The sequence below is a fragment of the Argentina silus genome (genome assembly GCF_951799395.1).
Source record: "Argentina silus genome assembly, chromosome: X".
Lineage (NCBI taxonomy): Eukaryota > Metazoa > Chordata > Actinopteri > Argentiniformes > Argentinidae > Argentina > Argentina silus.
In genome coordinates, this window is record NC_139653.1 from 24,877,917 (window position 1) to 24,893,212 (window position 15,296).

The following is a 15,296-nucleotide window of genomic DNA, read 5'->3' on the forward strand; positions in this document are numbered from 1 at the left end:
GTACATAGTTGATGAGTCATGTCTGATGAATTTCTTAGTCATGCGCTGCTTTGTTGTGTGTTCTCAACGACTTATTCTCCCCGTTTGTCTTTTTTTTCCTCCTCAGTCTTCTCTCCTCCAGACCAAGGTTATTTGTCAACCATTGATTCTGTAGTTATATTGATACTCTAGTTTCCCCATTGATTGACAGTGTCTTCAGTCAGGGCCAAATGGGAGAGGGAGATTCAACTCCACTCTATTTCAAAGATTCATGTTTTGCTCAGACTGTTTGTTGTTGTATGTGTGAAGGCTGTCTGTGGTGTGAAGGGTGTCTGGGGTATCTGTCTGGGGTGTGAAGGCCATTGGCATGGTGTGTTTGGTTTGATGAGACTCATGATTTGAGATCATGAATGATTTGATTACATGTATGTTTATAGTGCAGGAGACTTTAAGACTGATGTATATTTTTTGGATTTGATGCCTCCCTTTCTCTTATTTTGTTCCTCCTCTTTATCATTCTCTGTCTCTCCCTCTCTCCCTAAGTCTTTCTCTTTCTCTCATCCTCTCCATTTTCTTGCCTCTGTATTATATTGTTGGTTATGTGGCCTTTAAACAAACAGACAGACAGATAGACAGACAGACAGACAGACAGACAGACAGACAGACAGACAGACAGACAGACAGACAGACAGACAGAAAGGCAGGCAGAGAGGCAGGCAGGCAGGCAGGCAGATACACACACACACACACACACACACTGGTATTTTAGTTAGTTTTAGTGCATGCATGTGTGTGTGTACAATGTCCATGTGTATAGTTGGATTGTGTTGTGTTGAACTGTGCTGTCTTCCTCTATAGGATATGAGGAGACATGTCATGATGACCCTACTGGACACTGAGCAGTCTTACGTGGAGTCCCTACGAACACTCATACAGGTATTGTAATTCACACACACACTGTTACATACACTAACACTGTATGTAACTAACATTGTAACACTGTTACAAAATGCTCATATAATCTTGATATGATGGGTTTCACCTAACCCACAGTTCTCACCCAGCCATTACACAATCTCTACCCTACTTGATTTACCTCACCCTAATCCCCTTTAAAGAGTGTTCTAAGTTCCATCCATTTTCCCCTCTCTCACCCCAAACAACCTCAGCCCCTCTTATAGTAACAGCCACCCCAGCCCCCACCCCTGTCCTTTGATGGCCCTGTTCCATAACATTTGCAGCCAGTGTGAGCACACAGGGTGTGTGTGAGATAGGAAAGAGAGAGTAGAATAGATGTATGTTGCTCTCTTTTATCATAGGGAGGATGGAGTGAAAGAAAAAGTAGAGGAGAGAAAATACTGTAAACAGCGAGAGGTAAATAAGACAGTCATGCATGGAGGAAGGAGATAAATATGGAGGATGAGTGTGAGAGAGAGAGAGAGAGAGAGAGAGAGAGACGAAAGAGACGAAAGAAATGAAAGCCCAGTCACTGATACCCACTCAGTGAAGAGACCATGGCAGTGTTCCCATGGTGACAAGTGGAGCGGTTACCACGGTTTCTGCGTTGAAGCTGCTGCACCACAGCAGCTCAGACAGCAGCAAAATTGAGTCAGTTGACAGTTAATTCCTTTTAGGGCACTCCCTGAACAAATGAGCACTCCCTGAACATTAAACAAAACCCAAACACAGGCTCTCAAATTATACTAATGCATGCTCTGCACATACACACACACACACACACACACACACACACACACACACACACACACACACACAGAGTAACTAGCAAAGCACCCTGACACATACCAACCTTAATAGAAAGTCATGCGTACGTGCGTACATGCATGTGTGTGTGTGTGTGTGTGTGTGTGTGTGTGTGTGTGTGTGTGTGTGTATGTGTGTGTTTAATGGGGTTTGTTAAATGTTTCAATTTTGTGAGCCTGGTTTTGGGAAAAATAGAAGCATTTTTGTTGTGGTATGGAGTGTGGTGCTGAGTAACAACATATTAAATGTCAAAAGACTTTTCTATCAATACTATCATTTCTGTAGTGCTGCATGTCACTGTAGAGAGAGAGAGAGAGAGAGAGAGAGAGAGAGAGAGGGAGGGAAGGAGGGAGGGAGGGAGGGAAGAGTGAAGGAAAAAGATTCCATATCCTCTGTTTTGAAAAATGAAAAACATTTGAGGCGGCAGATACTGTGGCCCCATGGGGCCAGAGAGGTATTTCCTTTCAAAAGCCTGTCCTCAAACACACACACACACACACACACACACACACACACACACACACACACACACACACACACACACACACACATACACACACACACACTGTCAGCCTAACAAATACAGCCCCACTCATTTTTTCTCTATCCCCATCTACCCCCTCTCTCTCCATCTAGGGATATATGAGGCCTTTGAAGCAGCCAGACAGTGTATCCCTGGTTGATCCCTCATTAGTTGATGAGATGTTCTACCAGATCCCAGAGATCCTGGAGCACCACGAGCACTTCCTGGAACAGGTCACAGGCTGTGTCAGCCAATGGCACGACAGACAGACTGTAGGACACCTCCTCATCCAATCAGTGAGTACCCCTCTATGCTGGAGATTGCAAGGACTGTAAAATGTTTAAAAGTGTTACCATTGCTTTTTCTGGGTTTGCTCGCAAAACAATGAGGTGGTCTGTACCAAAGCAATAAGGCACTCCATGGCACCTCATGTTTCTAACTAGAAGGGCCTCTTTGATGTCATGGTGTGTGTGTGTGTGTGTGTGTGTGTGTGTGTGTGTGTGTGTATGTGTATGTGTATGTGTCTGTGTCTGTGTCTGTGTCTGTGTCTGTGTCTGTGTGTGTGTGTGTGTGTGTGTGTGTGTGTGTGTGTGTGTGTGTGTGTGTGTGTGTGTGCGTTTCCCCTCTTACCCTCCTTTCCCTGCTATGGTCCTCTTTTAGAGGGATGCTCATGACAGTACTACTCTCAAAAATACTGAGAGTGGTCTGGCAGGACTGGTATAGTCTCTGTGTAGGAGGGGTCTGGTATAGTCTCTGTGTAGGAGGGGTCTGCTATAGTCTCTGTGTGGGAGGGGTCTGGTATAGTCTCTGTGTAGGAGGGGTCTGGTATAGTCTCTGTGTAGGAGGGGTCTGGTATAGTCTCTGTGTAGGAGGGGTCTGGTATAGTCTCTGTGTAGGAGGGGTCTGGTATAGTCTCTGTGTAGGAGGGGTCTGCTATAGTCTCTGTGTGGGAGGGGTCTGGTATAGTCTCTGTGTAGGAGGGGTCTGGTATAGTCTCTGTGTAGGAGGGGTCTGGTATAGTCTCTGTGTAGGAGGGGTCTGCTATAGTCTCTGTGTAGGAGGGGGTCTGGTATAGTCTCTGTGTAGGAGGGGTCTGGCAGGACTGGTATAGTCTCTGTGTGTGTGTGTGTGTGTGTGTGTGTGTGTGTGTGTGTGTGTGTGTGTGTGTGTGTGTGTGTGTGCTCCTATTAGGTATGTTTAGGGGGGTGTTCTCTCTCAGAGGCAATGGGGTGTGTCTGGTGCCTCTCTGTCTTCCTGCTATATACACACACATACACACAAACACACACACACCCCTTATATAGTAACATGCACAGTGACTTCACTAAACTTTTCCCCTCTTACCCTCCTTTCCCTGCTATGGTCCTCTTTTAGAGGGATGCTCATGACAGTACTACTCTCAAAAATACTGAGAGTGGTCTGGCAGGACTGGTATAGTCTCTGTGTAGGAGGGGTCTGGTATAGTCTCTGTGTAGGAGGGGTCTGCTATAGTCTCTGTGTAGGAGGGGGTCTGGTATAGTCTCTGTGTAGGAGGGGTCTGGCAGGACTGGTATAGTCTCTGTGTAGGAGGGGTCTGGTATAGTCTCTGTGTAGGAGGGGTCTGGTATAGTCTCTGTGTAGGAGGGGTCTGGCAGCAGTCTCTGTGTAGGAGGGGTCTGGTATAGTCTCTGTGTAGGAGGGGTCTGGCAGCAGTCTCTGTGTAGGAGGGGTCTGGTATAGTCTCTGTGTAGGAGGGGTCTGGTATAGTCTCTGTGTAGGAGGGGTCTGGTATAGTCTCTGTGTAGGAGGGGTCTGGTATAGTCTCTGTGTAGGAGGGGTCTGGTATAGTCTCTGTGTAGGAGGGGTCTGGTATAGTCTCTGTGTAGGAGGGGTCTGGTATAGTCTCTGTGTAGGAGGGGTCTGGTATAGTCTCTGTGTAGGAGGGGTCTGGCAGCAGTCTCTGTGTAGGAGGGGTCTGGTATAGTCTCTGTGTAGGAGGGGTCTGGTATAGTCTCTGTGTAGGAGGGGTCTGGCAGCAGTCTCTGTGTAGGAGGGGTCTGGTATAGTCTCTGTGTAGGAGGGGTCTGGTATAGTCTCTGTGTAGGAGGGGTCTGGTATAGTCTCTGTGTAGGAGGGGTCTGGCAGCAGTCTCTGTGTAGGAGGGGTCTGGTATAGTCTCTGTGTAGGAGGGGTCTGGTATAGTCTCTGTGTAGGTAGCATTGTTCATGGTGGAGGAGACATCTGATGCCTAGAGGGACAGCCAGAGAAAGAGGGAGAGAGAAAAGGTGAGAGAGGAAGCGGAGAGCAGATGCACAATGTCTCTGGTGGTGAAGAAGGGAGGGGCTGGAGGGAGGAGGGATGACAGGTGTCTGCAGAGGTGTGAGGGCAACTGAACAATCACTCCACCAATGACAGGAGGCCTTTCTCCATCCTGGTATCGCTCCTCACAGTTGGAGAGTAGCTTCTTTCATGAGGGCTCTAAATGTCTATTCCTGTCTGCCCTCTTTCTCTCAATGATTCCATCTCTTCTTGCTCTCGTGTGTGTGTGTGTGTGTGTGTGTGTGTGTGTGTGTGTGTGTGTGTGTGTGTGTGTGTGTGTGTGTGTGTGTGTGTGGTTACCTTACCTTTCACTGAGGCTGAGGCCGTATTATTTAGTTATTTTTCTAGCCTGTTTGGAATCTTCCTGTGTATAATGATATTGACCAATCGCAACCAGAGCCAACTACCTGTTGCTGGGCAGGATTCACAATTGTACATTGACATCATTGTTTACATGTTAACATTCTCTCTCCCTCACTCTCTCTCTCAGTTCTCCAAAGAGATTCTTGCTAATATTTATTCAGCATACATTGATAACTTTTTGAACGCCAAAGACGCTGTGAGAATTGCTAAGGAGGCCAAACCAGCATTCCACAAGTTTCTAGAGGTGAGTGTTTGTGTGTGTGTGTGGGGGGGGGGGGGGGGGGTTTGCATATATGAGTACAGCATGTGTGTGTAGATAGGCATACTGTAGGCACATGAACATGCCTTTTCGGTGTCTTTATTTACTATACTGTATATGTTTGCTCTCTGTCTGTGCACTTGCTATATACTTGTACTACTACTCTATATGTTTGTGTGTCTGTTGCTGTAGGTGTACATCTGTGTGTGTACACCCTGAAGGTTTGTGTGTTGTGTGTGTGTGTGTATCACTAAATGATTCCCTCTGTGTCGGTTTCTTTTGTTACCTATCTGTCAATGTCTATTCCCTCTCCTCTCTATAGCTAACCTTTGTCCAGACTGAATCATGTCAGTTAAAAAGTCACAGGTCGTTTCTCAGTAACAGGATGTGTCAGTTATCATAATCTGAACCACAGCTCCACCTACTGGACTATGTGAACTATGTGTCAGACTACAAGTTTGCACCTCTCTCTCTCTCTCTCTCCTACTGCCTTCTCCATCTCTCTCTCATAGCAAAGTATGCGTGAGAACAAGGAGAAGCAGGCTCTGGGGGACCTGATGATTAAGCCAGTCCAAAGGATCCCTCGCTACGAGCTGATTGTCAAGGTGAGTCCTTTCCTGTCTGCCAAGCCAGTCCCATGCTTTGTGTAGGCTTACATATGTGTCAAAGTCTACCTACAGTAACACATTTGTATTTGTTGTGTATCACAGTATACATGTTGGCATGTATTGTATTGTTGGTGTTGTAGGACCTGTTGAAGCACACTCCTGAGGACCACCCAGACCATCCCCTCCTACTGGATGCACAAAGAGACATAAAGCGATTGGCTGAGAGGATCAATAAGGGGCGTCGCTCTGCCGAGGAGGTGGAGAGAGAGACCAGAGTCATGCAGGAGATAGAGGCTCACATAGAGGGGATCGAACATGTAAGAGAGAGTGTGTGTGTGTGTGTGTGTGTGTGTGTATGTGTGTGTGTGTGTGTGTGATATTAAAAATATATCAAATTATGATATGAAGATGAATTGACAGCAGTTTTTTTTCTCCTGACTCTTGCTGTTGATGTTGTTTTTGTGTCAGATCCTGAACCCTCAGAGGAAGTTTCTCAGGCAGGAGATGGTCATGGAGGCGGTGAGACACACTTCTGGAATTATTACACTTCACACAGATATTTTATATTTTTTACCTTGAGACTACTGTATGTATGCCACTATTTGATGCTCACTCTTTAATTGAACAGCAAATGTGTGTTTAAACTCAAAACTCTCTTCTCTCTCTCTCTCTCTGTAGAAGACTGTTGGAGGTAAAAAGGACCGTTCTCTCTTCCTCTTCAGTGATCTTCTTATCTGCACCACACTCAAGAGGAAGTCTGGTTCCCTTCGACGCAGCTCAATGAGCCTGTGAGTACACACACACACACACACACGCACACGCACACGCGCACACACACACACACACACAAACACATACTATAAGCAGTGAACACTCACATGCACAAATACCCAATAGTTATAGCAGCCTCATTAGTGTGTGAGACTGGACAGATAGAATTGGTCATGCCTAAGACTTTTACTCTTTTCACCATTGAAACAGAACAACAACATTAATACAGTTCATCTATGGAACCATGGGTCCATTTGTTCTACTGCCGACCTGTTAACTGCCCCAGGGCTGTTGTTGAACAAGAGACATCACTGTCTCTTTATGCACAACTCTTCAAGCATAATCAAGAAAAAGCTGTTGTTCTTAGTCAAACTTCAGCCAAGATCCTATCTTACACACAAAACTTACCGCTATTTCTTTCTTTCTTTCTTTCTCTCTCTCTCTCTCTCTCTTCCCTTCCCTTCACTTCCTCTCGATCAGGTACTCTGCTGCTAGTGTGATTGATACCTCCAGTAAATATAAGTTTCTCTGGAAACTTCCCCTAGAGGACGTGGAGATGGTGAAAAGTAAGGCTTTTTGGACACTTTGAAATGCATACCTGGGCATTTGAATTGTTTTGAATGTTAGAGTACTCACATAATTTTATTTATGTTATGTTATAATAATAACAAAATTATAATAATAAAAAAAACTGCAACTTTAACACAGCTCCTGTGTATTGAGTGGATAGACAGAGTGGGGATGAGAGAAAACATGACTTGCGTTTCAGCAATCTAAACCATTGGCCAAATATGAGAGTAACTTAGTCTAACAGAAAATATATCCAAATAACTAATTTGCCTTATTTGTAGCCTAATAGAAGCTACTGAATCTGCAAAACCGAATCAGAACAGACACTGTAGTGAGTCTAACTAGTCAGAAGCACAACCAACTTAACAGTAATGGCTGACTCTGTCAGGAGGCAGCAGCAGCAAAGATGTGTGCACGGTCTGTGAGCAGAAGAAAGTTAGGTGAGGTGAGAAAAGCGGAGACGTGAGAAAGAAACATGGCAGTTATTATGTCTTTGAATTAATTAATACAAACTGGTAGCCTATTGCATTTGGTGACAACACTATTACTTGCCATTAGTCCCTCATCCCCTGCCATTAGCTTTTAGATCAGGGTTACATAGTACAGCCTTTTAGGGAACATCAGGGTCAAAATATTTCCTGCTTTAAAGGTGTAGCCTACATGCCTGAGGCAGACACATCCGTTAATAGCCCAAAAATGGAGGGGGCAATGCATTCGAATTTCACCACTGACTGAGCTTTGTGTCACAACCAATACATAGAAGAACCTAGCTTATCTACATTGCAAAATCAATAGCAAGCATGTTTAGAATTTACAGTAGGAGGCAGGAAAAATGTGATCTCTGGTTAAAGATCGAGTCTGAAACGTCTGTTCGAGTTTCAATGTCTATTTGAGTACTCGAGTACTCATGCCCATCCCTATCTCTTTCCCTTAGTTACATTTAATTTCTAATCTAACATGGTTCGACAGGTGAATACCCAATTATGATATATCAGTGATAACTTCAAGGAAAGTGGGAAAGAGAGGAAGATTAATGCATTCAAAGGATTTAACAGGTCCCAGGTATCCTAGTTAATGACTTCTGGGATGTGTAGTTTTCTGTGTGTATCAGAGGTCAGAGTTAATTGTTACTTGCCTGTTTGTAAGGTCCCTCCCAGGCAACGAACAAAGAAACTATCCAGAAGATGATTGGTCGGCTAGACGAAGATTTGAGTACACTAGGGCAGATCAGCAAATTATCAGAGACTCTCAGCTTCCCACACCAGGTATTGCACACACACACACACATCTACCTTTAACCCACCTATCTCGCACATACCAACCCATTTTGATAAATAAACCTTCCCTTCTTCACCCCCTCTTTGTTTTTCAGTCTCTGGATGATGCCATAAAGGATCTGATGGCCTCGGTACATAGGGAGCTGGCAGAGAAGCAGTCTCTTGCGTTCAGCATGACTTTTCTTCCTACCAAACTTGAGCTGACCACTGCCTCAGCAGAAAACAGCTTTGTATTTGAGTTCAGCTCCCCAGACGTACGCAGCATCTTCGAACAGGCCTTTGAGGACGCCAAGAAGAAGCTTGGTCAGAAAAATATATTTTTTTGTCATTAGTTATATATTATAGGGATAGTTCATCTGAATTACAAAAAACACTTCAATGTTTCCTTAGCATGAACGTAGTCTATTGGCACAGAGAGTCTGTAGTTCACACAATGTGCTACAAACAAACAGTGGTAAACAGTGGTTTGTTTACTTACATCTGTCTCCAACCACTGATGTTAGCACTGAGTCAGAGGTGTCTATGTGTCAGACTAAAATAAGTTGCGAACTGTACTTGTTTTGGTTGTAATGTAATGTCATATTTTCCTGTCTTGTGTCTGTGTTTGTAGCCATGAATAAGGACCAGTGGGACCCAGAGTTTCTGAAGGCCATCCCCATTATGAAGACTCGCAGTGGGATGCAGGTGAGAGACACAGACCAGGTTTCAGTGGTTCTTTGTCATAGCAGCAAAGGGGTGTAGAGCAGTATTTAATGTAGGTCAAGAGATATGGCTCTTGCTTAGCCTAGCCTTGGTAACGGACTGTTAGTAGATTCAACAATGCTACATCTCTTTAGAGGGCCTGGTTTCAGTGTATCTTTATCACAGCGGGGATAGCTGTCAGTGTAGAATGTGGTCGCTGGTCCACATATCAATTACAATAACTGTTCTACTAATTCTAAACCTCTGCCTGTCTCCCACCCCAGTTCTCATGTGCGTCTCCAAGCCATAGTTGTCCAGACAGTAGCTGTGAGGTGTGGGTGTGTAACAGCGATGGATATGTGGGTCAGGTGTGTATTAGCACCAGCAAACACATGTATACTCCATTTAATCAACACATTCACCACCAACAAACCAATGTATACACCGTCTAACCCACACTTTAATCAACAAACCAATACTACATTAAAACCAATTTCTAAGGTATGTCTGCAAATCAATATTTATTTCTGCAAACCAATTAAAATGGCAGTAAACTAATACTGTATGTTCACCAACAAATCAATAGAAACACCAACAAACTGATATCCAAGCAATTAAGCCCACCAAAATAAATGACATAATGTTTGTTTGATGGGATCCACATAGGTGTGTCTACTAAACATTAGAGATGAGCCTACTGTAGAAGCCTGTATTGCTGTCTGCTCAGCAAGAATCATCTGCATCGCAGCTGTACCAGGCCTAAAAGGGAGGTTAGTAATGTACACACACACACACACACACACACACACACACACACACACACACACACACACACACACACACACACACACACATAAACACACACACACACACACACACACACACACACACACACCGATATTCAACCCTGTTAATGACTCTTCAAGTCAATGACTTAATGATCTTTCACCCACTGATGTACAAAAATAGTAACCAATCAGTAACCTGCATTCTTTGTCTCCTAGGGAACGTGGAGTAGAGCCCTCCCCTGCCGCTCCCCACCCCCCTGCTCACTCAGCCCTGTCCCAGCAGCAACTGCACATCTCCATCTCTCATTCGTCGCTGGAGTTGACGGAGCCCCCTTCAGGTTTTATTTAAATATGCCACCCATTTTTATGTATTTAAATGTATTTATTATGTAATTCACTAGTCCCAGTGCAAGTAGTTAATTCTTTTGACTTACTCTTGGACTCCCTATAGCTGTGGTCAGAAGTAGTGCACAATATGGGAAACAGTGTATGATTTGAGATGTAGGCCTTGCCCTAAAGAGATTTATCTAGATTTAATCCATTGATAAAGAATATCGAATGTGTTCAGGAGCGGGGCCAGAGCTAGTTCCCTTCGACAGTGATGACACAGATGACGAAGATTCTCCTAGCCCCTCCTCTACTCTACAGAGCCAAGCTAGCCACTCTACTATATCATCCAGCTATGGCAGTGAGTGTACATACACACACACACACATGCTCCCTTCCTTTCCCCCTAGATAACAAGAGGGCAACTGTATACACACACACAGCTGACTCTCCCTTGCTTTCTCTGCTCTAGATGAGGAGGGGGCTTGTAGGTATTACTTGGATATGTAGACTAGTTCTCTGACTCACACAGCATACACATACACACACACACACACTCAATCTATTACCTCTCCTTCTCCAGATGAAGAGGGCACTGGCTCTAAGGACATGGCTACAGAGACCACCAGTAGTGAGGAGGAGCAGGAGTACCCGGTGCCCAGTCCCTATGGAGCTCCAGGAGGGTTAGGGAGTTGTGGAGGAGGTCGAGCCCACAGTGAGAGCCCCATGGATGGGAGAGCCATGCGTCGATCCTCCCGGGGATCCTTCACTAGAGCCAGCCTAGAAGATCTGCTTAGTATCGATCCAGAGGCTTATCAAAGCTCAGTGTGGTTGGGCACAGAAGATGGATGGTGAACACACATACATAACACATAATTCATGTTTATCAATTCATATTAATTGTAAAGTATTACCAATGACACCATATATACCTCTGTGTTTTATTCTCACTCAGTATTCACGTATACCAGTCTTCAGACAACATCCGCAACCGAAAAAACAGTATGAAGATGCAGCACTCTGCCTCCATCCTGTGTATACTGTGAGTGTGTGTTTGTGTGTGTGTGTGTGTGTGTGTGTGTGTGTGTGTGTGTCTGTGTGTGTGTGTTTACTGTATATCATGGTATAAAATAACTCTTGTTAGACATGACAACTAAATTATGGTCATTGAATCATTTTATAACAGAAACAATGTCATTGCCTCAGCGCTGCACATCCATTCTGAATATATTTCTCTTTCCTCTTTCTCCCCTCTTCCTCTCTTTCTCTCCCTCTATCCATGTTCTTTCCTCATCCTTCTCTCCCTTTCTCTCTCAGGTACCTGGACAACAAAGTGTTTGTGTCTCTGGCCAATGGAGAAGTCATTGTCTATCAGAGAGAAGCAGGTAGACTGGTATCAGACACACACACACGCACACAGACACACACACAGCCATATTACATGGGTCAGATCTATCAAAGGGAGGCACTATATTAATGATATGCTCTATAAAGGGGTAGTAATCATGGGATGATATCTGAGTTCTTATTATTATTCCCCATCCTGCACCCCCACCCCCCCTCCCTCTTTCTCTTTGTAGGTAGTTTCTGGGACGCCCAGTCATCTCAGACATTGTGCTTGGGCACGCCCAGTAGTCCAGTCACTAAGATGGTCCCGGTTGGAGGGAAACTATGGTGTGGTTCTCAGAACCGTGTTCTCATCATCAACACAACCACTCTGGTGCAGGAGGTGCGTCTTTTAATAGCTTCACTAATTAGTCTATGTCTCTCTTCTGGATGGATGGATGGATGGGTTGCAACAGTGGTGTGTGTTCTATATATCTATGGTTCTAACCTCTCTCTCCCTCCTCAGCACTGGTTCCAGGTTGGCACAGACAGCAGCAGGTGTGTTACCTGTATGGTGAGCTATGGGCAGGGGGTATGGCTGGCACTACAGGGCAGTGCCCAGGTGAGACTGTACCACGCCCAGACCTGGGAGAGCCTCAGTGAGGTGGATGTGGCTCCTGCCGTGCACAAGATGCTCGCAGGTAACACAATCAATTTCACAGTACATACCCACACACACATTCACTGAGAGTACACACACACACACCATTCACTGAGGTGAACTCACTACACCACATAACCACTAGATGGCATTTCCTTCTTGCTATTTAAGTGAGCAACCAACTGTCTCTCTCTCTCTCTCCACACACATACACACACTCACAGTATACACACTTTATACTGTTTTTTCAGTTGCAGATGTTGTCTGAAGACTGGTACTTACTTGTGTGTGTGTGTGTGTGTGTGTGTGTGTGTGTGTGTGTGTGTGTGTGTGTGTGTGTGTGTCCAGAATGACTTGTAATTACCGTTCCTCCAGCCTTTATAGCATTTTAACTAATGGTCTAAATATAATGTCCTGTCGGCTGGGATAATGTAAGCCTATTCGCAGATCCGATCCTCTCTCTCTCTTTTTCTCTGTCTCTCCCTCTCTCTCTCTCTCCCCCTCCTTCTGCCTCTCCCCCCCCATCCTCCACTCCCTCTCTACCTCCCCCTAGGTTCAGACGCGATCATAAGGCAGCATAAGGCAGCATGTTTGAGGATCACAGCTCTTCTGGCCTGTAAGGACCTGCTGTGGATCGGCACCAGTGCAGGTGAAAATGAAATGATACTACAGATTGCATTTTGCATTTTTTAACTCCTTAATGGCATTCGACATCAATCTCTGCAGGATTTAACCATTATACAAATATCACAGGGTGCAAATATTACATAGAGTAGCTCTGTTCAACAGTAGTGCATTATATGAGGAATAGGGTGTCATTTGATATTTGCCATGGGAGTAGCAAATAGCAAAAAAGTGTATATATATTTTTTTTTTTTTTAAAGTATTATAGGGAAGAGTAAGTCATTTAAGATACAGCCTATATAACTTCCCTTCACGGTTCTCCAGGGGTGGTCCTGACACTGGCTATCCCAGCCGTGAGCATTGGTACAGCGGCAGGGACTCTTCGATCCCCCCTTGCCCCCATGGGCTCAGCTCATGGACACACAGGCCATGTACGGTTCCTCACCTCAATAGAACTACCAGATGGCTTTGATGTCAACTTCCCCCTAGTGCCCACAGATACCACAGGTGACGACCTCTCTTTCACACACTTCCACATGTCTAATTTACACATGTCTAATTTACACCTGTCTAATTTACACATGTCTAATTTACACCTGTCTAAATTACACATGTCTAATTTACACATCTAATTTACCTGGTAGGATTAGAATTGATTTTAAGATTATTTTATTCGTTTATAAATCACTCTATGGTCATGCATCTCCCACTACATGTCAGCCATGCTTTTAAGGTATGTACCCAGGAGATCCCTCAGGTCCTCTGGCACTGGCCTCTGTTCCAAAGCCCAGAAAGAGGCACGGAGAGGCAGTTTTCAGTTTGCATGTCCCCAGTCTCTGAAACAGCCTGCCAAAGTACCTAAGGGGGGCTGAAACTGTGGACATTTTTAATAGAGATCTTTAGATCTTTAGACCTTTTTAACCTATCCTTTCCATTCCTATTTTGTTTTTAGTCTTCCTGGTCTATTAGTCATTTGGTCACTCAGTTCTTTTAGCTCATTCATTTTATTACATTTGAGGTTTTAGTTTAAATTTTATTGTCTTTTCTGCCTTTATTTATGTATTCTTTTCTGTGAAAAGCATTGTGTTACCTACATACATTTGATTCTGAACCCCACCTACCCAAACTTGTTATTTGTCGGGAGAGTGTCTGTCTATAGAAGACCCTCTCTTGAAGATTTCTTTTCTCTCTATTGGACTCTCTATTTTTTCCAGAGGTACTGCTTTATTTGATACAAATGGCAAGACACTAAGCCCTCAGTAATGTTAATTGAACATGATGACTTACATTATCAGTGCTTCAGTTCTGCTATCAAATAACTAGAATTCTATATTTGCCATATTCCTGATTTCTGACTTTACATATCCGTCTCCTAGGTAACCCATCCCAGAGCAGCAGCGTTGACGGGGGTAACGGGGGTCTGCAGAGGCGGGACTCCGCTCGCCGCCGAGCCTCTACCCTCCTGCCCGTGAAAACCAATCAGCTGGTGATCTCCGGGGGTGATGGCTATGAGGACTTCCGACTGACCAATAGCAGCGAGACAGTGGGTCGGGACGACAGTACCAACCACTTACTGCTGTGGAGGGTCTGAGCCAGCCGGACGGATTTATTTAACCCCTCCCTCAGCTGAAAGCCGCACAGAAACCCCACCCTACTCCTCCTGACACTTCCCCTTTTTGATCTTTTCGTCTTCTGCTCAATCCTCTGGTCTCTTTGTGCGTGGGTGTTAACCCTGGACTGAAAAACAAAGGGTAGCTTCAAACCAGGTTTTGTTTTAGTTAGTTTATGATGTGATGATGCATTGTTAATTGCGGAGTGGTGTGTGTATGGTGTTTCAGCGTTGAATTGCGCTCTCTGCTTGTACTGTTCAGCATGTGGGCTCTTTGTCGTAACAAAATCTTTACTGGGAGAGGGAGAGATGGAGAGACTGACTGGTCAAGAAGAGAAGATTGTGGATTAGGAGAGTAGAAGAAGAAAGTGAGGGAGATTTAGAGAATGGACAGATGGATATAAAGAGAGAGATTGAGACAGACAAAGAGAGTGGAGTGGATTGTGGAGCGAGGATTGTGGACTACAGAACACTAAAGGACAGAAGGAAGGATGGAAGGATTAAACAAGGACTTTCAGGGTTGGAGGACGGGAATCAAACCTCCATTATTTGAATCCCTCTCTTTGGACTCAACCCCATGCTATCTCTCCAACTGAGGAAGAAGGAGAGGAGAGAGAGGAGGATTGATGTTTCCAATCCAACCCTGGTCACATTAGACTGAGAGGAGTGAAGGAGAATGGCCCCAGACTACAGATCTAGAATCAGATTACTCAATATCTGATCCTGTATCATTCAGTGTTTCGGGGAAACTTTTACCCACTTACACAGAGTGTGAAAGCTGAATGAGAAGAAAAACATTATACAAGTAACCAATGTGCAATATATGGCAAGGGTACCTACTAAGACTATATAACAAACACAAACAATT

At 44.6% G+C, this 15,296-nt stretch overlaps 1 protein-coding gene across 1 annotated transcript in view; it reads left to right on the top strand.

Moving 5' to 3' along the window:
* The window catches only part of arhgef17 (Rho guanine nucleotide exchange factor (GEF) 17), a gene marked incomplete at its 3' end in the record, with an annotated part of 58,328 nt that extends 43,918 nt beyond the window's left edge, over nt 1-14,410 (top strand). The window contains exons 2-24 of the mRNA XM_083695651.1: nt 838-915; nt 2,380-2,562; nt 5,055-5,171; nt 5,699-5,791; nt 5,935-6,111; nt 6,263-6,313; nt 6,473-6,582; nt 7,046-7,131; nt 8,282-8,400; nt 8,508-8,715; nt 9,023-9,096; nt 9,378-9,461; nt 9,760-9,863; nt 10,098-10,219; nt 10,450-10,569; nt 10,792-11,059; nt 11,164-11,250; nt 11,526-11,593; nt 11,789-11,937; nt 12,061-12,235; nt 12,749-12,844; nt 13,144-13,326; nt 14,196-14,410. Coding sequence (XP_083551777.1) covers nt 838-915; nt 2,380-2,562; nt 5,055-5,171; nt 5,699-5,791; nt 5,935-6,111; nt 6,263-6,313; nt 6,473-6,582; nt 7,046-7,131; nt 8,282-8,400; nt 8,508-8,715; nt 9,023-9,096; nt 9,378-9,461; nt 9,760-9,863; nt 10,098-10,219; nt 10,450-10,569; nt 10,792-11,059; nt 11,164-11,250; nt 11,526-11,593; nt 11,789-11,937; nt 12,061-12,235; nt 12,749-12,844; nt 13,144-13,326; nt 14,196-14,410 — 2,967 coding nt within the window. The remainder of the gene's footprint in view (nt 1-837; nt 916-2,379; nt 2,563-5,054; nt 5,172-5,698; nt 5,792-5,934; nt 6,112-6,262; nt 6,314-6,472; nt 6,583-7,045; nt 7,132-8,281; nt 8,401-8,507; nt 8,716-9,022; nt 9,097-9,377; nt 9,462-9,759; nt 9,864-10,097; nt 10,220-10,449; nt 10,570-10,791; nt 11,060-11,163; nt 11,251-11,525; nt 11,594-11,788; nt 11,938-12,060; nt 12,236-12,748; nt 12,845-13,143; nt 13,327-14,195) is intronic.
* Between the last annotated feature and the right edge of the window lie 886 nt (nt 14,411-15,296).